The 20616-nt window shown below is 43.0% G+C and overlaps 7 protein-coding genes across 7 annotated transcripts in view; 6 read left to right on the top strand and 1 right to left on the bottom strand.

Annotated features, from left to right (window-relative positions):
• LOC308152942 (histone H3.2) overlaps positions 1 to 12503 on the top strand; it is a gene marked incomplete at its 3' end in the record, with an annotated part of 136982 nt that extends 124479 nt beyond the window's left edge. The window contains exon 3 of the mRNA XM_080526014.1: positions 12081 to 12503. Within this exon, the coding sequence (XP_080382140.1) occupies positions 12093 to 12503 (411 nt within the window). The 5' untranslated portion in view covers positions 12081 to 12092. The remainder of the gene's footprint in view (positions 1 to 12080) is intronic.
• Positions 1 to 20616, bottom strand: part of LOC308152940 (histone H3.2) — a gene marked incomplete at its 3' end in the record, with an annotated part of 110290 nt that overhangs the window by 41440 nt on the left and 48234 nt on the right. The gene's annotated exons all lie outside the window — the stretch shown is intronic.
• LOC308152939 (histone H4) lies at positions 5908 to 6219 on the top strand (the record flags this gene model as incomplete). Its single annotated transcript, XM_080526011.1, has 1 exon — positions 5908 to 6219. One exon carries the CDS (start codon positions 5908 to 5910, stop codon positions 6217 to 6219), a length of 312 nt encoding a protein of 103 aa, XP_080382137.1.
• LOC308152944 (histone H2B-like) lies at positions 6874 to 7251 on the top strand (the record flags this gene model as incomplete). Its single annotated transcript, XM_080526016.1, has 1 exon — positions 6874 to 7251. Exon 1 carries the CDS (start codon positions 6877 to 6879, stop codon positions 7249 to 7251), a length of 375 nt encoding a protein of 124 aa, XP_080382142.1. The 5' UTR covers positions 6874 to 6876.
• On the top strand, positions 9040 to 9672 carry LOC308152860 (histone H1-like; the record flags this gene model as incomplete). Its single annotated transcript, XM_080525932.1, has 1 exon — positions 9040 to 9672. One exon carries the CDS (start codon positions 9040 to 9042, stop codon positions 9670 to 9672), a length of 633 nt encoding a protein of 210 aa, XP_080382058.1.
• LOC308152890 (histone H2A-like) lies at positions 10730 to 11116 on the top strand (the record flags this gene model as incomplete). The annotated part of the gene is made up of 1 exon (XM_080525962.1): positions 10730 to 11116. The coding sequence occupies one exon, from the start codon at positions 10730 to 10732 to the stop codon at positions 11114 to 11116; it is 387 nt and encodes a 128-aa protein (XP_080382088.1).
• LOC308154270 (histone H4) lies at positions 18214 to 18525 on the top strand (the record flags this gene model as incomplete). Its single annotated transcript, XM_080527437.1, has 1 exon — positions 18214 to 18525. The coding sequence occupies one exon, from the start codon at positions 18214 to 18216 to the stop codon at positions 18523 to 18525; it is 312 nt and encodes a 103-aa protein (XP_080383563.1).

The raw sequence follows: 20616 nt of genomic DNA, 5'->3' as shown, positions 1-20616 counted from the left end.
GTCCCATTTCCTTGTTCCCTTGTCAGTTGTTCGTGTTTGTTGACGTGATGAGAACCCTTGCTTGTCTTATGGAATATACCGTGTCTGCTATTTTGACTATGTCCGTTCTGTCCTGGAGGACTTAAATTACCTGTCGCTATTCCCAGGTATTGTGACTGTATTTAGTGTTCGTTATTTTCGTTGTATTTACATTATTCTTGCGGTTAGCTGATGGAGCCTTGATTGCTCTCCTTTTGTTTTGTCGATACGCTAGTTGGTTTTGTATCCGCTATTATTTATGTACTCGCAACTCAGAGTCGTGCTTGCTCCCCTTTACTGTTGGTTCTATATCCGTGCCCTGTTGTGACTGTTCTTTGACTCTCAGTAAAGAGAAACTTATTTTTATCACTGTCTCGACCTCCTTTCATCCGAGCTGCACCGCACATGGATCCAACACAAAGCTACCTCTAGAACTTTATACCAAAACGTAACACATACATACAAACATACACACTGATTCTGACATCTTCCCGCACACACACACAATGCATGCATGATGTATACATACATACAGACAGTATGTATACAGTATAATTATGTGTATTTTATGTCTTTTTATATGGAATTCAATGTAATTTAACATTCAAGACAATTAAGCAAATACCAGTATTTAAAAATAAATTATCGGTAGAATAATAGAAGGTTTTTACTGTTTTTTAAATTATATATTTTTCTTTTTTAACATGATTTAACAGTCAATTTAAAGTTTTACAGCAAAAAAACTGAAAGATGCCTTCATTTTATATACAGTAAAATTATGTGTATTTTATGTGTTTTTACATATAATTCAATGTAATTTAACATTCAAGACAATTAAGCAATAGAAAAATCCTGTAAAAAAAAAGGCAATTTATTATTAAATCAATTTACAGATTACAACCTTTATTTAATGGTTAATATTTTTAATAAAAGTAGTTTACTGTATTTTTATGGCATTTACATTTAATGTAGAAAAACAAAAGAAATCTGTAAAATAATACAGTGAATTTCTGTGAAATAACATTTTTTTTTTTTACAGTGTAGACTGTGTTATGACCAGGTCAAAAGCTAGATTGGTATACATTTAGGTTACATTCAAAGGTTTATCGTATGGAGGAGTGATTACAATGCAGGTAATATATGGCAATTGATTGTGGAGGCTTCCTCACAGTAGATGTCGCGTCCATGAAGATGAGGGGAAGTGCTGCCAACGTCAAACTAGTCAAACAACTCGCTGCCTGTCTTTCTGTCACTCACTGCTCATCAAGAGCCGTAACACGATTCGGGTACGCTGCTGGTGTCGGAAGCCTTCTCCCAACCAGCGGAGATCACCACAGCAGGTGTAAATCAACAAGGCCAAGCCAAGCAGCACCAGAACCATTACATTAGGGCTTTATAACACTACCAATGTAATGTCATTTAAGCACCCCGGTCCACCAAGACCCACAAACACCTGGAGAGAGAGGAGACTCCTTCGCCATCGAGAAACAACACCTAGGGACATGCTATTTGTAATTATGGATTATTTTAATTATATTTGATTGAATTAACCCTAACCCTAAGTTATGATTGCAATGTTAAGGCTAGTTACTATCTATTTTAGTAGCCGAACATATTCATCATAATGCTGCTGATATCGTCGAGTCGGACGACACAAGTCACAGTGCAACAATCACATGATCATCGTGTCAGGATTACAATGCTGGTGATAATATCGCAATTGATTCCTCACAGTAGACATACACCAACCATAGCCTCGTGTCTAGACCTGTCTAGATGAATATGAAGGAGAGGAGAGAGACATCATCCCGAAAAACCATCCATAGGGTCAAGTTCCCAGCCCCGTCCCGGCGACTGTGTTTTACGGCCACCAAACCCTCTGAGCAATAGACGTCTTTTCAACCTCGCGTCTACAATATAAACCAATATAAACCAGCTATATTACGGCTATATTTTCTACTTATCTTAAATGCATGAAAACCGTTATTAAACCCCTCTAAACTGTCAGAATACGTCCCAGACGTCATGTAGTATGAGATTCATATAGTCTAGCATAGTTATCCTAGCAGAAGTGGTGGTTTAAATTGCGTCTATACGTCGCTGTCCTTTAACCCAAATAAATGCGGTCTGTGTCTAAACCTGTTTTAGTCTAGCAGCACGTTGAGTTTAAATGAATACCCTTAACGCCTGTAGATTGTCAAAATATGTACCAGACCGTCATTTAGTCTGAGATTCCATATAGTCTAGCATAGTTAATGCAGAAGAGGTGGTTTAAATTGCGTCTATACGTCGCTGTCCTTTAACCCAGATAAATGTGGTCTGTGTCTAAACCTGTTTTAGTCTAGCAGCACGTTGAGTTTAAATTAATACCCTAAACGCCTGTAGATTGTCAAAATATGTACCAGACCGTCATTTAGTCTGAGATTCCATGTAGTCTAGCATAGTTATTCATGCAGAAGAGGTGGTTTAAATTGCGTCTATACATCGCTGTCCTTTAACCCAGCTAAATGCGGTCTGTGTCTAAACATATTTTCTACTTATCTCAAATGCATTAAAACCGTTATTAAACCCCTCTAAACTGTCAGAATACGTCCCAGACGAGTTGATACATCCAATTGTATCGAACCTTTCGAGTTTTGATACTTTTTTGCCAGCGCCAGCCCAGCACACATATATGTACAATTGGATGTATCAACTCGTCTGGGACGTATTCTGACAGTTTAGAGGGATTTAATAACGGTGGGAATAGTACTCGGACGTTTGACAAACTGTTCGGCACGTATCGGACACTAAAAAGAGTCCTTCAAAAAGATTAGTTCGTTCATTTTCGCCCATCACTAATCGACACAGCTAGCCCTTCTTGCCATGATTCCGGCGTTTATTCAGTAGGCTATAACAGGTCAAAACAACTAGACCAAACGGCAGCAAACACAAATCAATAACAGGTCACGTCGACCTTAAATAACAGTGTACCAGTGTACAATAACTAACAGCTAACTCTTACAGTAACATGTGGCCTGTGTTTTTTGCAGTTCAATTAAAATGAGCATTATTACACAACATTTAAAACACAGTGGACGTGAAAATGGCGGATCATTTGCATTCCGTTCATAACAAATGATAAATTCCACACGATTTATTTGATAGCACATCAGTGATGCAGTGACGTTGAACTACAACAAAGAGGCTGAGAACTACAACGACCGTCTACCTACCCGCGGGCACTCATGGAACTACTACACTGCGCCTGCGCACAGCCAGCAAACGGTCGCGCGCAAGATTTGAATGTTGTTGGCCAGAGATTTTACCGTCATAATATTATGAATACCTATTTTAATGGATTTTTAATGGAACTATGTAGAAAACTATGTCTAACCTGTCGAGGTCAGAATTGGTTTCATCATCTGAGAGCAATCTGTCCGTTTCTAGTCGAACTAGTAACATAAGTTTGCGATTGGAAGAAAGAAGAAAGAACGAGGCTGACCCGTTCCTGTCTGCGCTGCAGTACCTCTCCCAGGGTGAGTAGCTAGTTCAGCTATACTAAAATGTATCTACTCTTTTTATCAACATTTATCAAGTCTTTCGGCTTAGCATTGGCTTGTTTGCTTTTTCTATATGTCAACATTGTGGAGTTATATAACTTCCAAGACCACTCTGTCTTCTTGTTTTTAACTAGCTAGCTATTTTTGGCTAAATATACCTACCGGCATCATCACTAAAGTAGGTGGATCATGCGTCCAAAACAAAAGCCTTATATTTGACATGAAGACCTCTATACCCGTATAGTAAGTTAATAACCTCTATACCGGTATAGTACTATAACTAGTAACAACATTGTCAATGAGGTAATTACATGGCTATATGGAGTTTTATCAGTTTGTGTTAAGTGGTTTGTACTCTGTGAAGCGCTGTGCAGACCAGCTGTCTTCAGTGCTCACAGACATCTGATCTTCAACACACATCAAACCTGGTTAAATGCATTAGAATTTTCCACTTATGAATTCGATTCCAATTTAGAACTTTGATCTCTGTACTGTAGGCCGCCATGTTGTTGTTGATCAGGCCTGCACCGTCATCAGCTAACTTGACTTGATCAAAAAGGTGTGCACTAAAGGTTTGTTGTCTATAGCAACGGCTTCAACTCTACTATCCATACACGGGGGTCTAGGGTGGGTGGTAGCATACTACAGATTATTTTGTGGTGAGTGTCAAACATTTGCTCACTATAGGAACAAGAGCTACAGGGCACCAGACATTCAAGCATATTACATTTTCTTTGGCACATAGTAGGCAATCCACAATTTATCTGGCTCTTTACTCTTGCTTTTTAAAGTTTTAAATGGGATTCTTCTGTGAAAATAACTTTTCTTTTGCTTTATTTAATTACAGAAGCTGTCATGAACCTACAAAAGGTCACAGAGGTGGAGGCAAGGGTGAGCATTGGAGATCACCTGAAGCAGGCCCCAGGCAGAACGGGCGGTGCTGGCTACAGACAGAATAACCCAACCTAAATGTTGTCTCCATAACTGTCAATAAATACTATTATGTTGTTAAATGTTCCTATTTCATTGTTATTATGTTATTAAATGTTGTTAAATATGTAGTTATTATGTTGTTAAATGTTCCACATCAATCAACATGGTTAATATTTAATATTCTTTTTTCCTTATTTTTATTTTGTATTTACTAGTTAAATGTTTACTAGTTAAATGTTTACTAGTTAAATGTTCCTATTTCATTGTTATTATGTTATTAAATATGTTGTTATTATGTTGTTAAATGTTGTTAAATGTTGTTAAATGTTCCACAAGGACCCCAATTGAAATAAGCCAGTGGCTTTCTTGGGTTTTTATCCTGTTAGTTGACCTTGTATGTAATATGTACTTTCATGTACCTACTTCTGCAAATCTTCTAATAAAGTTTTCAATCAATCAGTCAAACCACAACAATCAACATTGTTAATATTTAATATTCTTTTTTCCTTATTTTTATTTCGTATTTACTAGTTCCCTAAATAAATACATGTTCCTATTCATATTTCCTTATTTATATTTACTTATTACTCATGAAAATTGTATTTGTCTACTTATACTAAGTGTTTAATCGTCTAGGCTATAACAAAGCTAAATTGATGTGAAATTGGAAATTGAAAGGTCTGTTTAAACTGCATTTCAACAGCTATATATAGTCTGCCGTTGAAATGCCTATAGAAACAGTCGTTTCAATTTCACCTCCATTTGGCTTTGTTTTAGCCTAGACGTTTAAACACAGGTGTTTCAATGTCTAGGTTATAATTAAGCTAAATTTAGGCTAAATTGGAAATTGAAACAACGTCTATGTTTAGACGTTGAAATGCCGTTGAAACATAGAAAGGGAAACAACGTATATGTTTCAACGGCATTTCAACGTCTAAACATAGACGTTTTTTAAATATCCAAAATGGCCGATATTTAGCCTCGATTTGGCCTAGACGTCTACGGGCCATTTAGACGTTGTTTAGACGTCTAATCAACGTAAAATTGCTCACTGGGAAAGAGCTCACATTTTTCGCTGTTGTAAGGAGTCAATCTTACCATTCCAAACATCTTGATTAATGTTATGTTCTTTTACTGATTGTGAGTGTGTGTGTGTGTGTGTGTGTGTGTGTGTGTGTGTGTGTGTGTGTGTGTGTGTGTGTGCGATGTCCTTTTGCTTCAATAATGCCCATAATGCCAAACGTTGTCCCTAGCAGAAGCTCCTCCCTCGACAAAAATCCCCCACAAGAAAAAAGAAAAAAAGAGGCAAGCGATAGCGCGCGGTTCCTGTACAGCCTGGTCTCAATCACGTCCTCGTAGCTGAGATAAATTCAACCCACAACTTCACCGAAGTCATAATCTTACTGAACTCAACATGTCTGGAAGAGGAAAAGGAGGAAAGGGACTCGGAAAAGGAGGCGCCAAGCGTCATCGCAAGGTTCTCCGTGATAACATCCAGGGAATCACGAAGCCCGCTATCCGCCGCCTGGCTCGCCGTGGGGGTGTGAAGCGTATCTCTGGTCTGATCTACGAAGAGACCCGTGGTGTGCTGAAGGTGTTCCTTGAGAACGTTATCCGTGATGCCGTCACCTACACCGAGCATGCCAAGAGGAAGACCGTCACCGCCATGGATGTTGTATACGCTCTGAAACGCCAGGGACGTACTCTGTACGGCTTCGGCGGCTAAACTATTCGTAAACTCAACCACCCCCTACAAAAAACAACGGCTCTTTTAAGAGCCACCCATCTCCACACAAGAGAGTTGATTCCATTATTATAACACATTTTGTCAGGCCTGTACATTCAACGGGTTTAGCTGTCATGAATAAAAACATACAATGTCAACGCAAGTAAATGCGTAGTCTTGGCATTCCACGACTAGAAATGATCATCCCACATTTGCACCCTAGAAAGATGGTTATTATGGATTATTACGCACACAACACAGTGCAGCCCCTTTTTCTATTGCGCATCTAGTGATAATAATAATGCATGCCCTTGTCGTACCATCCCAAAAGGACAATTCCTGGTAGTAATCGCTAGGCTGGTTGGGAGTTTGGGGGACTTGGTGTTCTATGTATATCATTCTCAATCTTCCTCTTGACGTTTTCATGTTCATATCGCCATCGGAAACAAGGCAACCCGACAGCCGGGTGAAAAAGTAAGGAAGGGGTGGGGGGAGGAGCCCGCGCGTGCGCAGATAATGTATTTACCCGCGAGGCAGACTAGAGCTTTGGAAGTGGATGTCAGCAGCCGCCTAATTTGCATAGCCCCACCTTTATATTACGGGTGTGCGTTTGCCGCCTCTTCATTCGTTTCTGAGAAGTAACGAGCCACTATCAACATGCCAGAACCTGCGAAGCCAGCGCCCAAGAAGGGCTCCAAGAAAGCCGTCACCAAGACCGCTACCAAAACCGGCAAGAAGCGCAGAAAGTCCAGGAAGGAGAGCTATGCCATCTACGTGTACAAGGTCCTGAAGCAGGTCCACCCCGACACCGGCATCTCCTCCAAGGCCATGGGAATCATGAATTCCTTCGTCAACGACATCTTCGAGCGCATCGCCGGCGAGTCCTCTCGCCTAGCCCACTACAACAAGCGTTCTACCATCACCTCCAGGGAGATCCAGACCGCCGTGCGTCTGCTGCTCCCCGGTGAGCTGGCCAAGCACGCCGTGTCCGAGGGCACCAAGGCCGTAACCAAATACACCAGCTCCAAGTAAACAGATTTTCGTCTGTACTGCTTACCCCAAAAGGCTCTTTTAAGAGCCACCCACCCTATCAAAAAAGAAAGCAATTCCATAGTGAGATGACCTCGCGTGCTACCAATCAGTGTACTAATTGTGTATTGTAACAAGTAAGTACAATTATACAGTATTTATACAGCACCTTTCCCAGACCAAGGGTCTCAAAGTGCTTTACATAACAAGGAAGAAAACACAAATAAAACAGTAATACAGGAGTGAAAGACACAGCAGGTTAAAACAGGCAGAAAGCATACATAACATAACAAGCATGTATAAGGCATATGTATCAATTACTCGATGTTACAATTTTCAAAGACTCCAGTCCTTGAACGCGCAGGAGGTTTTGCGCGCCTTTTTTGTTCCTCACTTGTTTGATGCTCACTAGTTGTCTAAAACGGTTTCCTCTATTAATATAATGGACAGGAGTGACTACACTGCATACATACGCATGGCCAATTTCTCGGGACAGGTGGATTTAAAATAAATAATAAAATATAATAATAGTTTAAACGGCGTTCACATGTGGATCTATCATCACCTCCAGGGAGAATCAGACCGCCTGCTACTGCTCCACAGCAGATGAATGTGTGTATCTTAAACGGCGAAGACAAATGTAATCTTCTTGCACTTGAATAGCATTAAGGTTGATGCAGGCTCACTAGTCAGCTACCTGGACAGAACCTCAAGAACCAATGATGTGAACGAGTTCGGTCATGCATGTCTTGTCTATGTCTATTATTGTATTATTGGTGAATATTAATACGATTAATACGAGGCTCAAGGACAGCCAAGCAGCGGCAGAACCATTATATTATATTATGTTACATTACAAATGTGATGTAATGTAAACACCCCGGTCCACAAAGACCCACAAACACATGGAGAGAGGAGGCAGGCTGACTACGTCACCATCGATAAACAACACATACATAAGCACATTTAATTTATTGAATTTACTTATTACTATTATTATTTATTTATTTACAAAAAAAGTTATGATTGCAATTTCAGCTAGTTACCAACTAGTTTAGTAGCCGAACATATTCATCATAAGGCTGCTGATGTCCTCAACACAATTCTGGTGATAATATCGCAATTGATTCCTCAGAATCGACATGCAGCAAGCAGTCTATCTATGGCTTTCACCTGTCTTGTCTAGATTTAATGGGAGGGAGAGGGACACCATCTGAAAAATCACCTATACGGACAAGCTCTCAGCCCCATCCCCGCGACTGTGTTTCACGACCACCAAAAGAGCTCATATTTATAACACCCCGCACCACATCGGGGGACCCTCAACCTTTGTACTCCCTTGCCAGACAACCTGGCTACCTGGACAACGAGTGCTGGTCGCAATCATATGCACTTTTAGCCACTTTAGGAGACAAATAACACAGGAAAAGCTGTGCGCACCGCTCCCTCCGACGGTGCAACGGTGGGGTTTTGATCGAGTCACAACAAAACTCACGAGGCCTTCGCGGCTCACATGACTTTATTCTAACCGGAGGCAAGTCTGCTCGCTGGCCCGTTTGCATTTGGACCTCAACTCGGCACCACGGGTGACTTTTGGCCCGTTATTCGCGAGGAGAAAACACAGGCGCCCAAACATTTCGGCAGCTACGACTGCTGAGCAGGGATGGCTGAGTCTGCACGGTTCTCATGCCGCGTTTAAGGACAGCCCCCTGCTCCGGGTTGAGCTTCATTCTCACAGAGCAGATTTGCAGACTAGTTGGTTTACCGGAACGAACGAGACTTTCTACAGACATGGCAGAAGTCGCACCAGCACCAGCCCCCGCGTCGGCCAAGAGCCCCAAGAAGAAGGCAGCAACCAGGCCCAAGAAAGCTGGCCCCAGCGTCGCCGAGCTCATCGTGACGGCCGTGTCAGCATCCAAGGAGAGGAGCGGTGTGTCTCTGGCCGCGCTCAAGAAGGCGCTGTCGGCCGGTGGTTACGACGTGGAGAAGAACAACTCCCGCGTCAAGGTCGCCGTCAAGAGCCTCGTCACCAAGGGCACTCTGCTCCAGCTCAAGGGCACCGGGGCCTCCGGCTCTTTCAAGCTCAACAAGAAAGCCGCCGAGGCGGTCAAGAAGCCGGCGAAGAAAGCCGCCGCCCCGAAACCCAAGAAGGCGGCCGCAAAGAAGTCTGCCGCTGCCAAGAAGTCTCCGAAAAAGGCAAAGAAGCCCGCTGCTGCGGTCAAGAAGTCTCCCAAGAAGGCAAAGAAGCCCGCGGCAGTCACCAAGAAGGCCACCAAGAGCCCCAAGAAAGTCAAGAAGGCCACACCGGTCAAGAAGGCTCCGGCTAAGAGCCCCAAAAAGGCCGTCAAGGCAGCCAAGCCCAAGGTAGCCAAACCCAAAACGGTGAAGCCCAAGGCAAAGAAGGCAGCCCCAAAGAAGAAGTAAACATTCAAAGTGTTCTTTCCGACACCATTTGTACCACAAAAAGGCTCTTTTAAGAGCCACCCAGATTTTCGTAAAAACGTATTATCATCCATGACGACAGAAAAAGTCGAGTGTTTATTTTAGTATTTTACACCAGTGTCAACCACGGACTTACACACACGACAATCATGGTTTTACTTATTGAGTAAATAATGAGCAGTAATGAGAGATTTGACATCTAGGTCTAGTTTACACTTTGACGCTATAACGTGTCACTCGGTAGATCTGTGTGCGGGAGAGGATGGTGGGGGTATGACAGTGTCCATAATGATAAAGTTGCATATAATATCAACATATACAGTTAGTTCCTCTTTCCGTTACACCAATACGTTATATTTGGACAGAAAGGCGGGAGATAACAGAACACTTTTCGCTCAGTCAGGAGTAACGTACTACAGAGAGTTGGGAACGCACTTCACAATGTACATATTATATACGTATCAATTATATATTATTATTATTATATTATGACATATACTAGTTTTAGTATATTGAATATGTCATGTCAGGTCTTCTGACGCTGGTTTTCTCTGTGTACCACATGTACAAAAGAAGAGATTTGGTGAGGCTGCATTCTCATTTTATGCACCCAAATTGTGTCTCCACTGCCAGTTTACATTAGGGATGCAACCTCAGCGCATATGTTCAAGTCAAGACTAAAAACCCATCTTTTTAATATTGCCTTTAAATGACTAAATAATTAAATTAAGATTATATAATGATTAAAGCACTTTGAGCTGCAACGTTTGCAGGAAGAGCGCTATACAAATAAAGTTATTATTATTATTATTATTATTACGTGGGACGAGTTTGATTTAAACTTCGATTTCTGGCGCGCGAGGGAAACTCACAAAGACAGAAGTGTCACAATCTCTGTCTCTTGATTGGATGAGGTGACATCGACCCAGTGGCCAATGAACGCCGTCAAGGCGAGCTATAAGAACGACGCTCCAAGCGGCGGAACTGTTATCTGAAATTATTTTCTTCATCTTGTTTGAGATCCCGCTAAACCGTCACCATGTCAGGGAGAGGCAAAACTGGAGGTAAGGCCAGAGCAAAGGCAAAGACCCGCTCTTCTCGCGCCGGGCTTCAGTTCCCTGTGGGCCGTGTCCACAGGCTCCTACGCAAGGGCAACTATGCCCATCGTGTGGGCGCCGGCGCACCGGTTTACCTGGCCGCCGTGCTCGAGTACCTGACTGCTGAGATCCTGGAGTTGGCCGGCAACGCCGCCCGCGACAACAAGAAGTCTCGTATCATCCCCCGTCATCTGCAGCTGGCCGTCCGTAACGACGAGGAGCTGAACAAACTGCTGGGCGGTGTGACCATCGCTCAGGGTGGTGTGCTGCCCAACATCCAGGCAGTGCTGCTCCCCAAGAAGACCGAGAAGCCCGCCAAAGCCAAGTAAAAGTTCTACTACGGCTTTGACCCCACTACTTAACCCCAAAGGCTCTTTTAAGAGCCAACCACTTCTCTCTCCAAAAGTGCAGTCCATCTCTCCCTCCACTGTTTGTCTGCGTTATGAGTGTTTCATGTTGTGAAGAACACTAATTGTGATTTCATGTACGAGGCAGAGAACGCACCCATACATATTACACAGGGTTGGGCAGAAAACATCCTCGTGATGTCACTGCCTCAGCATTTGAAATAACGTTTAGTCCTTTTTTACGGTTTTAAACATCACCCCTTCCTTGTGTAGTGGACCTTGTTCTTCCATAATAATAGTTTGCGTTTGTTGGTTCATCATTTGTATGAACTGGGTGAGGACAACTAGTTATGAAACTTTAGATTAAAATTAGAGGACAACAATGTTGAAATTATAGATTTAGAATAGAGGACCACAATGATGAAATTATAGATTTAGAATAGAGGACAACAATGATGAAGTTATAGATTAAGGATAGAGGACAACAATGTCCACAACAGCAGCGAGATTAAAGGACGTCCATTGGAACACAACCACCGTAAAGACAAAATAAGTGTCTGCACCACGCTGATCTCTGTACATAATGTTTACACTGTTCTTGTTCATTTGTATTCATATAGTCGTACATTACATACTTTTTTGTATCTTCACATTTGTTTTGGCTTTAAAAAATAATAATTTAAAGGATAGATTATCATTGACAAAAGATATCGGAATTACATCTCTTTGAAGCCAGCGGTTTGGGGGAGGGGCCAAACAAAGGAAGCGCGCGGCAGGGTATAAGTATTTGAATTTGTGGACGGTGCTCGTGTCCAATGGCAGCCGGAGAAGGAGGCGCCAACGAGCCAATGAGCTCGTCTATAGTCGCCAACCAATCGGGGCACGACTGGGGGTTTATAAATGTACAACGTTCTGTTGAGATTGGTTATACTCCAACTGAACGAAGGAAGATATCGTCATGGCCAGAACCAAGCAGACCGCTCGTAAATCCACCGGCGGCAAAGCCCCCAGGAAGCAGCTCGCCACCAAGGCTGCCCGTAAAAGCGCCCCGGCCACCGGCGGTGTGAAGAAACCTCACCGTTACAGGCCCGGCACCGTGGCTCTGAGGGAGATCCGTCGTTACCAGAAGTCCACCGAGCTGCTGATCCGCAAGCTGCCCTTCCAGCGCTTGGTGAGAGAAATCGCCCAGGATTTCAAGACCGACCTGCGCTTCCAGAGCTCTGCTGTGATGGCCCTGCAGGAGGCTAGCGAGGCTTACCTGGTTGGGCTGTTCGAGGACACCAACCTGTGCGCCATCCACGCCAAGAGAGTCACCATCATGCCCAAAGACATCCAGCTGGCCCGCCGTATCCGTGGAGAGCGCGCCTAAGATCACCACCCTGATCTAACAGTAGATCCCCAAAGGCTCTTTTAAGAGCCACCTCAATATTTCCCTCAAAGGCGTGTTTCCATTTACCACCCGTGTAGGGCGTTAATCTATAGGTTATATACGACTCAAATGAGTAGCCTGCAGGGATGCTGACCGTGCCATCTCGGTAACCGAAATACATGTAGGCCAATTCACAACAGCATAAGGCCTTAATGTGTGAATTCGTTGTGATGGTCTAACTATGATAAGCACTCCTTATGTAAAATAATCCGAAGTAAATCAGGGTCAGTCAGTGTATTCTGTAGGTCACGGATTTTCTCCACACAAGGTCTGTGATTTACTTCGGCTAAAGCTTAATGGTGCTGGGAGGACATCAAAATGCGGTACCCCCATAGGCTGTTCTTAAAATAGATAGTATATGTATATATACAGTGTTCAGACCCCTTCAATTTTCCACATTATGTGGTGTTATAGACTCAATTTAAAATGGATTAAATTAGAAGAATTTGCCATAAATCCACACACAATGAGCACATGATTATAAAAGCATGTTGTATTGTATTGAATATGTCAGGGTTATTAAAACACGTTAGGCTATACTGCATATGTGAATGAAATGTGCCACAGTATGTATTGTAAATAAAGTTTAATCTGATTTGATGGTTAGGGTCATTTACATTGTACAAGGAAAACATTTAAATGTAGAAAATAATAATAATAATCTCTAAAAAATAAAATAATCTCTTTTACAGTTTATTGAGAAAACATTGAAAACAAATGTCCTATTTGCAATCATTGGATCATTCAAATGAAGATGACCTGACCCCAGGAATATGTAATAGAGGTCCAGTCTGACCAGATATGAACATCCTATGACTGTTGACACCATCACAGGATTGGGCTTCAATAATCTCAGATTCTAGATTTCACAGAGAGAGCTCAATCTGAGAGTCAACCCTCTGAGATTCATTGAAGTGGGAAGTAATTACATATTACTCTTAAAACCAAATCACAGAATACAGAATAGTAGGTTATGATAAAGCATCACTCACTTATGGGGAGCTCTAATATTACACAGCTCAGCACTGTCACCCCAACAAGGCCCAAAGACCCCTTCCAGCCCAATTGGGCTAGTTTAGGTTGCATTGTGCTGGTAAAATTGGGCTTGGGCTGGTGCACAGAATTTGGCCTGGTTTCCCATGAAAAAAAATGTTTAAAAATAACTTGACAGAGACTGTGTTAACTGTGTTAAATATGCTGTGATCACCATGCTAATGTGTGTTTAATTGCAGACCATGCTAATGTGCAATTAACACATTTTATTATATTGCCAATTCAATTGGGGGTTGGTTTTAAAAAGGCACATTCATTGAGACTATAGAGGATGTCACATGGAAATGGATTTCATATGATAATACCATGATTGAATTGAGGTTATCTTCCATGATCATATTTTGCCATTGCATTGAACATGAAACAAGACTAAGCATTGTCATTACTTTGACACAGCATTGCTAATCGAAACAATCAACAAATATTATTTTTGGTATTTGAGCAGTCCCTTTGTTTACTCTATTCTATTCGTTTTTGATATGTATAATTATTATATATTCTATGCTATAATATTTGGTCTGGTTTTTATCAATTTGGGCGGATTTTGAGCACTTATTGGGCTGGTAAACATCAGACCAATCTGGCAACACTGCTGACCACTCCTCTCAACCTCCCAGTAACAGCGTCCAGACAGACCCTTACGATATCTAGCTAGCTAAATAGCTAGCTAACTTAGCTAGTGCTAACAGCTGAACTGCAAAACGTATTCGCTTCATAACTGAGCAAATAACGTTACATTGATGAACAAAACATCCATTAATTGACTAAACATATCCATTAGGTAATTAATTCTAAACGTAATAACATAATTAATTAAAACCACATTTAACATTACCTGAACAGGCACACCGCACAGCACAAGAGACAGCTCAGCAGGCAAATTCAAATCTCTCCACGTGAAATAGGGTGCAACCATTCGGGTGCATGAAATAGGGTGCAACAGTTTTAAAAAATAAAATAAAGATCCAATAATAAAAATACAACAAATTATATCAGTTGGTCTGTGTAACTGGGGTGGCAAGTAGGTTGGCAGGACTTTTTTCAACGGTGGCGGCTCCCACCCTTTGTTACCATTGATAACTACGCAGCACATACCGAGACCCCCTATTGAATCTCTCTGGAGGCTGGGGTTGGTACCTGTCTTTCCCAATTTTCACTGCATGGCGTGTGTCTCCCGAATTCACTGCATGGTGTGTCTGGGTCCAGTGTGAGCTCACAGGCATCTGGGAGAAGAGCAGAGACCAAATCAGAGAAATAAGAGGAGTAAGATATCGAGCCTGTTTTTCATGAGTCTCTCCCTCTCCTAGATCTCTCTAATTATATCTCAGGGTTTGTGGAGAGTATCAGTGGAGAGAGACTGTTAGCTACTTCAGGATAAAGAGACTCACCTTGTGAAAACTGGGCTCTGGTCTGGGGCTCTGGTGGTAGTAAGATATCCACTGCATTCACTACAGACACACAAACACATTCACAGAAAGAGAAAACATTCACTTCATATCATATTACACACACATTATGTACTGTACACAAAGTGATGATTAGGACATTGGTCTGAAGTTAAAGGGACTAGAGCAAAGTGATGATTAGGACCGTGGTCTGAAGTTAAAGGGACTAGAGCAGACGTGGTCCAACTAAGGCCCATGGACCGGATCCGGAGATGTCTGAGTTTTAATCCGACATCTTTTAACCAAAACAATACATTTGATTCTGTTATGCCCTAATTAGTTTCAGCACAATATGAGGTCACATGCTATAAAGGTGAATTGTACAGCAGAACTCGTGTAGATGGCAGTAGAAGTAGGAGCCCCTGCCTGTTTCTGCTCAATCTTAGTGTGTATGTTACGGTACATGTGGGAAAACTAGGGTTAGGGTTAGGTGCTAGGGTGCTACAGTTAAGGTTAGGGTTAGGGGTAGGGTTAGGGGTAGGGGTAGGGGTAGGGTTAGACATGCCAGCATGTACCAAGTCAACGTAGCACCTAACCCTAACCCTAGTTTTCACACATGTACCGTATTACCACATGTACCGTAACATGTAGACAAAGTCCGAAAATGAATGAATTAATGAATGAATGAATGGTCTTTATTGTCATTAATACAGTACAGGTACCATACAACGAAATTTAGGAGGGGGGGCTCCCCTGGTGCTAGGAAAAAAATACTAAAAACAAGAAGGGAAAAGAGCTGGTTTACATAAATAAAGGCTATATACACTATCCACTATACTATACTACTATACTATACAAATAAAACACTGTGCTGTACTCTATGCTATGCTATAAATATCCTAACATTTCCTATCTCTGAACCTTATACCTTCCCCACCTTCCAACGCAGCCCCACTTCGTAGTTGCTACTTGTAAAAGATTTTTTAAAAATAAACATTGTTTATTCATAAAATGCGGCTGATATTCTGTCGGCGCCTATCAGCATTCATTAAAAATCCTCCAATACAATAAACATTTTATCTGTGTGTGTGTAAAATTCACTGTGAAAATACATAGGGGAGGAGTCGGGGCATGCGCAGATTATAGGTTTACCTAGGCTGCAGCCTAGGGCCACTACCACTAGGGGTAGTAAAAAAATAAAAAAAATGCGTGAGACTTGAGAGCCCTGAATATCCGGTTGTTAAGTCTGAAGTCAAACTTGACGTTTTGCAATTTCCGGGTTCAAACCAGAAATTCTCCGCACCAGAATACCAGTATACTACAGCGGTAGAATGACAGTTTAATCGTTTTTTAGACTGGGATCTATTCATACAACAAGGGACACAGCACTTTCCTGTTTTCCCCATATTGTCAGGGTATTTGAGCCTCGGAAAAGCGCTATATAAATATAATTAATTATTATTATTATTGCGCATTTCGAAGACAGCGCCTCAGCCAACTTTGGACCCGGAAACACGTCGCGACTTAACAACCGATATTCGGACAGACAACAGGAGAGGAGAGCAACAGAGAGACAGACAACAGGAGAGGAGAGCAACAGAGAGACAGACAACAGGAGAGGAGAGCAACAGAGAGACAGACAACAGGAGAGGAGAGCAACAGAGAGACAGACAACAGGAGAGGAGGGCAATAGAGACAGAACTGAGGTGAGGTGAGCAACAGAGATAGTTCAGGATGATAACAAACGGTTCAGTATGACAGAGACAACTAATAGAAAGACAACTGTATGATTATAGAGTTTACATGTTCAAGGAAATATTGTATGATAATAGAAAGGTACACTTTAATTTAATTAAAGAAGTAACAAAGAACACATTTATTATCACAATTGCATTGTGTTCCATGTCTTTCTCCATTGAATAAATAATGCCTAGTTGAATGGCTAAACAAGACAACTGTCTGGACCAACTGTCTGGACAGTACTGCTAGAATTATTCACCTTACCGCTGCACAGATAGACAAAGAGTATAAGTCCATTCTGTTAACATTAGGTCTACTCTGCTAACAAAGACTATTCCAGTTGATTTGTCAGTTGTTGTGCATTATATTTTTGTTGTGTTTGCAGTTTGCCCTTTAATAAGTCATATATACAAATAATTAAGTTATATATATTCTCATGCTAAAATCGACTGTAAATCCAGATTTTAAAGTTGATATTCTTCCCCGTGGAGCATGCCCCCATAACCTGTGCCCCACCCAAAAATGTTATCACCAGTGGTTATCACTGTGGTCAGCTATGACAGGTTTAGGCAAGTTAAGGATGACTCCAGGGTGCAACTGGTCTGAGTGACTTTTAATTAGTACATCTCTATCTCTCTCTCATTTTGGGAGGAGAAAGAAGAGATCAGAAGAGATAGAGTGGGAGAGCCATATAAGGCGTGTGCAAATAGGCGGGAAATTAAGTGTAGGTGGGAAGTGTTTTTTTTTAGCTGTTGAGCTGAGCAATCAGTCTGACTGCCTCAAGCTCCAGCAGATTGAGGGGGAGTACAAACCACTGGTCCCTGGGGACTAGGACCATTGCACCCTTTGCCAGCAGATTCGCAATCTCCTCTCAGAGTGCCCTTGTCTTTACCGGGCAGGGCAAAACAGTCTCTCTCACCCCCCCTGAATAAATCAATAAATAATTCAGTCATTGGCTACCTATAGGAGTAAACCAATAGGAGCAGAGCTCTCTTATGGGGCAGAGCTCCACAAAATAGATCAGTTGAGCCTACATTTCCTACTACAACATCGCTAAAAGATTGAAATGGTTGCAGTCATAATAGTGTCTAAATTTGACCATGTGCTGTTGTAAGGAGTCAATCTTATCAGACCATTCCAAACATCTTGATTAATGTTATGTTCTTTTACTGATTGTGAGTGTGTGTGTGTGTGTGTGTGTGTGTGTGTGTGTGTGTGTGTGTGTGTGTGTGTGTGTGTGTGTGTGTGTGTGTGTGTGTGCGCGCGCGCGATGTCCTTTTGCTTCAATAATGCCCGTAATGCCAAACGTTGTCCCTAGTAGAAGCTCCTCCCTCTACAAAAATTCCCCACAAGAAAAAAAGAGGCAAGCGATAGCGCGCGCTTCCTGTACAACCTGGTCTCAATCACGTCCTCGTAGCTGAGATAAATTCACCCCACAACTTCATCGAAGTCATAATCGTACTGAACTCAACATGTCTGGAAGAGGTAAAGGAGGAAAGGGACTCGGAAAAGGAGGCGCCAAGCGTCATCGCAAAGTTCTCCGTGATAACATCCAGGGAATCACGAAGCCCGCTATCCGCCGCCTGGCTCGCCGTGGGGGTGTGAAGCGCATCTCTGGCCTGATCTATGAAGAGACCCGCGGTGTGTTGAAGGTCTTCCTGGAGAACGTGATCCGTGACGCCGTCACCTACACCGAGCACGCCAAGAGGAAGACCGTCACCGCCATGGATGTTGTATACGCTCTGAAACGCCAGGGACGTACTCTGTACGGCTTCGGCGGCTAAACTATTCGTAAACTCAACCACTCCCTACAAAAAACAACGGCTCTTTTAAGAGCCACCCATCTCCACACAAGAGAGTTGATTCCATTGTTATAACACATTTTGTCAGGCCTGTACATTCAACGGCTATAGCTGTCATGAAAAAAACATACGTTGCCAAATCAATGTCAACGCAAGTAAATGCGTAGTCTTGGCATTCCACGATTAGAAATGACCATCCCACATGTGCACTCTAGAAAGAAAATGTTTATTATGGATTATTACTCACACAACACAGTGCAGCCCCTTTTTCTATTGCGCATCTAGTGATAATAATAATGCATGCCCTTGTACCATCCCAAAAGGACAATTCCTGGTAGTAATCGCTAGGCTGGTTGGGAGTTTGGGGGACTTGGTGTTCTATGTATATCATTCTCAATCTTCCTCTTGACGTTTTCATGTTCATATCGCCATCGGAAACAAGGCAACCCGACAGCAGAGTGAAAAAGTAAGGAAGGGGTGGGGGGGAGGAGCTCGCGCGTGCGCAGATAATGTATTTACCCGTGAGGCAGGCTAGAGCTTTGGAAGTGGATGTCAGCAGCCCCCTAATTTGCATAGCCCCACCTTTATATTTCGGGTGTGCGTTTGCCGCCTCTTCATTCGTTTCTAAGAAGTAACGAGCCACTATCAACATGCCTGAGCCTGCGAAGCCTGCGCCCAAGAAGGGCTCCAAGAAAGCCGTCACCAAGACCGCCACCAAAACCGGCAAGAAGCGAAGAAAGTCCAGGAAGGAGAGCTACGCCATCTACGTGTACAAGGTCCTGAAGCAGGTTCACCCCGACACCGGCATCTCCTCCAAGGCCATGGGAATCATGAACGATAGTTATGGAGATAGACTCCAGTTCTATGAGTGGAGCGGAGCCCCATAGGGGAGCTCTGCTCCTATTGGTTTACCCGCTACCTAAAGTAGCCAATGACTGAATTTTTCAATGCCTGCGCCCGCCTGGGGTGCTATATAAAGGGGTGTACTTCGCTACCTCATTCTCCCAAACATACAAAAACAGCCGGGTTTGAACGAGTCGAAGTGGGCCAGCAGCCCTATGGGGCTCCGCTCCACTCATAGAACTGGAGTCTATCTCCATAACTATCGTTCTATATCGTGGAGCTCCGCCCCATAGGGGAGCTCTGCTCCTATTGGTTTAGGCGGAGCGAACGAGGCCAAATGTACCCCCACTGAGACTATTAATCCGTAAAACAATCTCAGCGGCACCCGGAGCTGACCACTGATGTTGGTTCAAGACAACCTTAAAAAGTTGGCCCAACCCACACGAGTCTGCTCCACTGATCTAGCCCTTACGTGAGCACGCAGGGTTGTAGATCTAACGGAACATGTCCTGGAGGAGGGTCCCCTCCCCAGGCACATCCGTAATCATCCTGACAGCACTTGAATAGCATCCCCAACCAGGGTAATCCAAGTGCCATCCCCACTACCTCAGTCCTCAGCAAACTGAGGACAGAGTGAGAAAAAGATGAGGAAGAAATATCACTTACCTAACCCTTACGTTGGGTTGTTGATCTAACAGACATGTCCTGGAGGAGGGTCCCCTCCCCAGGCACATCCGTATTCATCCTGACAGCACTTGAATAGAATCCCCATGACCAGGGTAATCCAAGTGCCCTTCCCACAACATCAGTCATCAGCAAAACTGAGGACAGAATGAGAAAGGATTGAGGACGAATATCACTGACCTAACCCTTACGTGAGCACGTAGGGTTGTAGATCTAACGGAACATGTCCTGGAGGAGGGTCCCCTCCCCAGGCACATCCGTAATCATCCTGACAGCACTTGAATAGAATCCCCAACCAGGGTGATCCAAGTGCTTTCCCCACTACATCAGTCATCAGCAAAACTGAGGACAGAATGAGAAAAGGATGCGGAAGAAATATCACTGATCTAACCCATACGTGAGCACGTAGGGTTGTTGATCTAACGGAACATGTCCTAGAGGAGGGTCCCCTCCCCAGGCACATCCGTATTTATCCTGACAGCACTTGAATAGAATCCCCATGACCAGGGTAATCCAAGTGCCTTCCCCACTACATCAGTCATCAGC

This window comes from Nansenia antarctica (assembly GCF_963989245.1).
Source record: "Nansenia antarctica genome assembly, chromosome: 3".
NCBI lineage: Eukaryota > Metazoa > Chordata > Actinopteri > Argentiniformes > Microstomatidae > Nansenia > Nansenia antarctica.
The sequence above is the reverse complement of the archived record's forward strand: the minus strand, read 5'-3'. Positions and strand labels throughout refer to the sequence as shown.